The sequence below is a fragment of the Alosa sapidissima genome, chromosome 9, assembly GCF_018492685.1.
Source record: "Alosa sapidissima isolate fAloSap1 chromosome 9, fAloSap1.pri, whole genome shotgun sequence".
Lineage (NCBI taxonomy): Eukaryota > Metazoa > Chordata > Actinopteri > Clupeiformes > Clupeidae > Alosa > Alosa sapidissima.
The window spans coordinates 11,632,961-11,640,460 of record NC_055965.1 but is presented as its reverse complement, the minus strand read 5'-3'; the positions used below and the strand labels follow the sequence as shown (position 1 = coordinate 11,640,460).

The 7,500-nt window shown below is 44.9% G+C and overlaps 1 protein-coding gene across 1 annotated transcript in view; it reads left to right on the top strand.

Annotated features, from left to right (window-relative positions):
• The window catches only part of kcnq5b (potassium voltage-gated channel, KQT-like subfamily, member 5b), a 147,238-nt gene that overhangs the window by 127,376 nt on the left and 12,362 nt on the right, over positions 1-7,500 (top strand). Inside the window, 3 exon segments of the mRNA XM_042102680.1 lie at positions 2,063-2,157; positions 4,425-4,451; positions 7,339-7,500. The exon segment at positions 7,339-7,500 is cut by the window's right edge and continues 65 nt beyond it. Of these exon segments, the coding sequence (XP_041958614.1) occupies positions 2,063-2,157; positions 4,425-4,451; positions 7,339-7,500 (284 nt within the window).

The window sequence follows — 7,500 nt, the reverse complement described above, 5'->3', positions numbered from 1 at the left end:
TGCACCACACACATCTGCACACAATATTAGGCTCTCATCACAAGGCACTCATTACTTCTGAATGGGTGAGTCAATAATAGGAACTGGTCTATTGTATAAGCAGGAAAAAATTGCATGACTACACAAAAAAAAGTAATAGGAGTGAATTGTCCTTCCGGGAAATTCAATTTTAAGTGTGAATTGAATGGAGAACCAGGCAAATAAAGAAAGATGTTCTCTTTTTTTTAAAGGCCCATTCCGGTGACTGTAATGGCTCTGTTGAAAACCAGAGGTGTGAATTATGAATTAGTAGGGTTAAAAAGCTGAGTTTTCTTTTTAAGTCCAGTTTACAAATAACGACAAAGACCTGAAATGACTGACATTTTAGACATGAAAGCCCGGGCATGCAGCTAGCTTACGTTTGTTACGTGGTCGTCTCCTAAGCCCTTGTGCACTGTCAGGGCTTATAAAACACACATTAGTGAAAGCTCAGAGTCGCCGTAGTAACCCATAATGATCTTTGACAATAACCATGTTTTTTTTTCCATAAATAAAATGTCAAAAAGTTTTTTGGAACACAAGGATGAACATGGTTTAGTATTAGTGGTTCTCAGGTTCCTGCACATTGAGGCCTAGTTGTCACTGTTCCACCGCAAACAGCCTGTAAGCCACAGCACTCAAACCCTCTCAGATGTACCTTGAAACCCTGCCATTTAAGGACGCCAGCAGAACACTGTTTTTAGCCGAGGCAGTGTCCGTTTTCTGTTTTCTCTACAAATTGTCTCATTGCTTGAATGAGGAATGTCAGTGAAGGTTCTCCATTGGCAAGGAGCAAGAGTAAATGGAGAGGAGTGGGGTTATGAAAGAGTCCCTTCCTGTAATGTTCAAGAAATCACACAAATTAAATTAGTTTTAATGGAAACTGACTACAAAATTAGAGAAATGCTAGAAGCAATATGTTGTTTTTTTTTTTAGCTTTCGAAGCCCTTATATAACTACCAAAACAAACATGGGGGTTATGATCATTTACTGTGTTTTTGTAAGGAATTTCTGCTATTTTATGTTGCTTCTGAACAAAAGAAATGTGCAAAATGTCTGGCATAATGTTGAAACTGAATGAAGAAATCCTTCTTTTTTGTATTAGTTCATTACAAACACAGACGGTGGTACTAATTCGGCCGTAGTGTCCGCAGGCGTCTGATTACTGCAGCACTGCTGCTTTGGGTTGTTGGCTTATTAACTGGGCTGATTTGGATGCCGCTGGTGTCCGTTGGGGGCCGGTCCCAATTCTTTAATGACCAAGAAATGATGATGAGTGTTTTATTATCCCACTGTGTTAGTGTGTGTGTGTGTGTGTGTGTGTGTGTGAGAATCAAAGTGTTTGTGAGTGTCCCACTGCCTGTTGTCTGCAGATGCACCCCTAGACCTTCACTTCTGCCCCTAACCCCCCCACCCCCCCACACACACACACACACACTCACGCACAACTTACCTTCTGTCCACTCTCCTGCCCCCCAACCTACCCACGCCGACCCCCCACGGCTCTCCTCCGCTGCCCCCACCTCCACCACCACCATCTCCCAGGCTGCGTGGCGCTACTACTCCACCGACGGTAGCCGGCCCTACCTGGAGGCCACGTGGAGGCACTATGAGCGTGCCCTGCCCTCCCTAAGGCATGTATGGATGCCTGCGCACCGACCCGACCCCAATCGCCCCTCCAACTCCAAACCAATTTCCTCCTCTTTCTTAAACCCTACTCTTCACCCTCTATACCTTCTCTCTCTCACTCTCTCTCGATATCTCTCTCCGTTCCCCTAAAGCCGTAACCGGTGATGGTGTTACTAATCAGCATTTTTGTTTCCTTGTGTTTCCATTCTACCCCTCTATTTCCCCCCTTCTTTATTATTTGTTTTATATTTATTTATTTATTTATTTTAATTTCCCTTGCCCCCCCCCCCCCCCCCCCCCTCCTACATTCCTTTTGTTTTGCCTTTTCATTTTGTTTGGTTCTGGTTTGGTTCTGTTCCCTCTCCTCCTCTCCTCCTCCTCCCTGTTTTCTTGGTTCCGTGTACTCTGCATGCAGTGTGTTTGGCGTAGCTATGCGGCTGATGAGAACTCGGTTTCCGTTGCTACCTGGAAGCCTCATTTGAAGGCGTTGCATACCTGCAGTCCTACAAAGTAGGTACAACCTCTCTGGCAGCTGGTGTTCTATTTGGTGTCTGTGCCACTTTTCTTTTTGTCGTCTCTCACCATCTCTTTCTTCTCTTCATCGTGTCGTAAACTCATCATCATCTCCATCCTTCTTCTTATTCAATCTTTTCTTCTTCTTCTTCGTCTGATTCATCATCTCACAACACACAACACACTTTTAATTTCTGTGCTTCCCTTTAAATCTCTTCAACATACGCACATGCTATCCGCTCATTCTGTTCCAGTCTAACTTACTGTAGGTCCTTACATGCAGTAGGGCTCACAGCAATGATTCTAGAACAGAGAGCTCCGCTCTAGAATCTTTGGTTCACAGCCATCAGAAAAACCCCCGGTGTCCTCCAGGCTCCATTATTATGTATTATCTGTCTTAGTCTTTATCTTTAGTTGTCCGCTGCGGTACAGCACTTTGGTCAGTTTATGCTGTGTTTAAATGTGCTTTAAAATTAAACTTACTTACTTACTAACTTACATTAGTAGGAGAGCACCATAGCCACATAGGAACATCCTAAGGCGAGGATCACATTAGCTAGCGGCAAGCGGCAGGTTTCCTATTGTTCTCTATGATTTGGCAGTGGAACGGTGGAAACACTGGCGCAACACTAACGTTGAGCAAGCTGAGCATTGTATTAGGGAATCCTGGTCTAGCGACCCGTGTTACACATCTAGGGAAATCCCTACGTTGCTCAGACCTTAAACCCCCTAATCTGGATGTGTGCAGAGGACGTGTCGGTCAGGATGTTTGAGCTTGGTGTAAATGAGAGGCCAAAGGGGCGGCCAGCTTAACTTTCCGTCGGGCCACCTCGCTCTTGCCTCTCCAAGGCGTCCAGCTCACGCTTGATGTCCACCGTGCGGGAAACCCCATGGTGATGCAGGACGAAAACGAACAAACGAAAAAAACGGACCCCAAACGAAACCAAACCATCACTAAACCAAACAGAATATCAATCCAAGTGCACATTTCATATATCACACGGCGAAGCAGCTGGGAGGTTCACAGCATCGGCCCAGCAACTGAGTTCCCCAGTTCTCCAAGCCTCTCTTCCGATTGACTGCTATTCCGCACGTCTTATAGTCAATCACACAATAAGACCAGAAGTAGCTGGCACCCCTTGTGGATGGAGGATGTTTATGTGTGTGACAGTGGGCTGTCTGCTCTTGTGTAGGTCTGAGCAACCCCCAATACATAACAGTTGAACTTGGTTCAACTTTCAAAGTGCAACGCAAGCATATTCAATTGACAAACCGTTTGTGTTGCTTAGGAACGTGACAAAACTTATTATGGTCTGAGCTCTGCGTTACGTTTGCCGCTGCCGCTTGCCGCTGGCTAATGTGATCTCTGCCAAAAGCTCCGTGCTTGATTGGACTAAAGAGCTTCAATTTAGAAACGGTTCTTCCCCCATTGCATTAGTTACTTGAGATTGTGGGCATTAGCGGACTGAAGCAAATGAACTGGAGCCTGGAAGTATTGGGAGAGCCATCTGCTGAATTTGCACACGTGCTGATATATTCACACACACACACACACACACAGACACAAACCTCCCGTATATATATATGATTCATGTTAATGATAATTACAAGTGTGCATTGATACTATAATTGTGCATATTACTGTTGGGTTAGCCGCCACTAATTGGCTTTCCCACAGACCATATGTCAGTATTCACACATAGACACACACACACACACACACACACACACACTTCTGCCCGTATAGATTTCTGTCCATACAGTATATTTATGTTGCTTCTGATGTATGTCTTTGCATGTCAGCTTTTTATAGCCTAATAATGTACAGTAGTTGTCTTGGCTGTTGGTCAGGGTTCCCTTATTTGACTGTGCTGTTTTGCATGTGATGTGTTCCTGTGTCTGAAGACTAGCCACATGTTTTCCCAGAGATGAGTTCTTGGGATCAGCAACAGAGGTGGAACCACCAGGCCCAGAGTACAATTTAGTGTGTGTTGTCTCAACTGTTCTAGAATCTGAAAACGGGATCAGAGGGTGAAATTAAAGGGTTAAGCTATAGTCACATTGCTCTACATTTTAGACAGATCTAAAATCCGGAGACCACTGGAACTCTTTTAGCTCCTGGACCTGAACAGTTCCTCCTCTGTTCCATCTGGCATTGTCTCTCAAATAACTTAGTCGCTCCAGCTTTTGCGATGTGAAATAACCATGTCTTCTTCCCATGGTTCTCCTCTCCACACACCACCACTACCACCTCTCCACTGAAGGAAGGAGCAGGGCGAGACCACAACCAGGTTTGTTATCTCAATTCTCATTGATTAAGTGCTATAACTAAAAACCAGTTTCAACCTGAAACACTGTATTGCACTGCCTACTGTATATTCACCATCTAGGCAGTGGATTGCACAATAACCATCACTGTTTATCATACAGATATACCTTATAGGTATAGCTATACTCATATAGCTATATGTAGGATATAGTCCATGATAAATTATTTATATCAAATATGTTAGATTTGATTATATACTGTATTATGTATTTTTTTTGAGTGGAGAGGAGAGGAGGGGAGAGGAGAGGAGTGGAAAGGAGAGGAGAGGAGAGGAGAGGAGAGGAGTGGAAAGGAGAGGAGAGGAGAGGAGAGGAGAGGAGAGGAGAGGAGGGGAGAGGAGAGGGAAGGAGAGGAGAGGAGAGGAGAGGAGAGGAGGTGTTGGAACAGCACTCCTGTAGGTGCTAATGGACTCTCAGTGAGAGCAGCTCTGCCTCTGATAATGACTCACCTATCAGCGTGGCTCGCCGAGCCTTCGTATGTAGTCCATTCTCATTTAATTGGCCCGAGGTGGCATGGTGTAGACAGAGAGATGTCGGTGATATCCGTTTAACTCTCTACAGCTCTCTTTCTCTCTCCCACACATACACACACACACACACACACACACACACACACACACACACACACACTCCACTGATGACACATAATTGTGTTGTTCCCCTCTCTGATGCGGTGCAATTTCGTTTACGTATCACTTATCTGTCTGGTAGGAATGATGGAGACTCAGTACATAGTTAAGCTGATGAGGGACAGGCCAGAACACTGCTGAAGTTATCTAACACTTTACACAGCAGATGAGCCAGACGTGGCATGGGAGTTAGCCCTGTGGTTTCTCAGAGACAGGTTACATAGTGCATGCTGGCATTTATTTGTTTTTGTTGATTTGTATTGTGGTCTTTCTCTTGAGCAGCGTGTTTCTGGCTTGGTGCCCAAAGGGTAAAATTGCCGGCTTACAATGTTACAAGGCCGTTAATGTTGTGGGGTTGTTGTTGAAGTAAGATCGGTGTGGGAGACAGCGTGGGGGGCTGTGTGTGTGTGTGTGTGTGTGTGTGTGTGTGTGTGTGTGTGTGTGTGTGTGTGTGTGTGTGTGTGTGTGTGCACATTGTGTGTATGTGCGTGTGTGTTAGAGTGAATTTTCTTTGGAGGCATAGAGGATGAGAGATGGTAATGTAACACCATTGCTTTATGAACTGTGACCCAAGTTGTTAGAACCAAGCCCTTGGCAGGTTTGAATAGTTTCTTGCCTGCAATCAACCATATTGGCAGATTCTAAGGGAAAAAACAAAGAAAAGAAAGTGTATACTCCTTCCCACTTCATTGCATTTCTGCTTTCTGTTCTTGAAATAGAGGAAGCTACTTCACACACCCCTCCCCCCTATCCCCGATTGTGAGGCTGCTTGTCATACTTGTCAACTTCTCCTATTTGACCCTCACAAAAAAAAAAGTCAAGAGTGGCAAAGTCATGTGTTTTGTGTTCCTTTTATGCCGGAACTGATGTCTGGGAGCGTAGCGCTACATCAGGACATGCTGTTACTGAACCAGACTCCAGGTGCTAATTAAAATCACACAGCTGATTCAAAGCAGGTGGTTCTTCTTCTACATACTCCAATGTGAACAGAATTAAAAGAAACATATGCAAGATGAAATATACAGTATATACTTCTATATCTTGATGACTTCTTATCTTATCTTGATGATATCTTGATGACATCAATGATTATGATGATACTGTCCCTCCTCCCCTTTTCGTCATCCAATAGTAAGGCGTTTAGTCGCAAGATGAAGTTCCTCAGGAGATATGTGCGACTCCGCCATAGGTACTCGACATCCTGCTCTGCGTTTGCTGCCCCTGTTACTCTTAGAGTGACCACTGACAGTGTGCTGTCTCTGTGTGCCGTGTGAGACTGAGCGTCTGGGGGGGTTGGTGTTTTTGTTTTGTTTTGTTTTTTTGAGAGTTTGGGGGGTTTTGGGGGGTTTTGGGGGGGGGGGGGGGGGGGGGGTGTTTGAGTGTTTCCTTACGTTAGTGTAATTTTCAAGAAGGCGTCCAAGATGGGCAGGAAGCCCTTAAAATATCCTAACTCCTATAAACATGAAAATCCATGCAGCCCTACTCAAAAAGGAGCTAATAAAAGTGGCATGAAATATTTAGGGTCATTGCCTAACCTCACACTGCTTCTGCCATTTACAACAGTTCAACTTCACACTAATGTGTGTCTCACAGTAGCAGAAAAAAAAAACCTTCCGTGAAGGCTTCAGAGTTGATGCTTTGAACATTCCAGCTACCATTAAAATTCATGATCCTTTGCCAGTCAGATAATTCACCTTTTTGAGGGTATTGAGTGTTCAAGATTGCACTGACTCCTCTTTGGTCCCTAACAATGCACCGCCACGCTCTGTTTAACCTCTCACCATCCTAGCCCCTGCATGTTGCCATGAGACACCCTGTAGCCACAGCACGTTGTCCTAGCATCATGCTTCTAACATTAGGTAGATCATACTTTTTGACCAGTAGCTTGCTAAGTGTCATCTCACCAGTAGTAAAGTGGGTTTAACTATGGTCATCAGTTACTGACAAAGGACTGACTGGTTGCTAATCTAACTGATAAGGGTGTTCAGTAAAGTGCTTAAGTTTGTGAGTGCAAATGTACCCATCACACCAATGGGCAAATATACTCCTGCACCTCTGTGTTGCTCTAAAGTGATCTTTTTATTTAATCGATTCTTTCTCTTTTGTTCATTTCTCTGTTTCTCTCTCTATCTATCTCTCTCTTTGTCTCTCTCTCTCTCTCTCTGCTCTCTCTTTGTCTCGTTCTCTCTCTTTGTCTCTCTCTCTCTCTCTCTCCTTGCAGCACCGGTCAGAAGATGAGCTTCAAGGACCGTGTACGGATGGCGAGTCCGCGGGGCCAGAGCATCAAGAGCCGCCAGACGTCCATGACAGACCGTCGCTCGCCAGGGGCGGAGATCAGTGGCGAGGGCTCCAGCCCAGCCAAGGTGCAGAAGAGCTGGAGCTT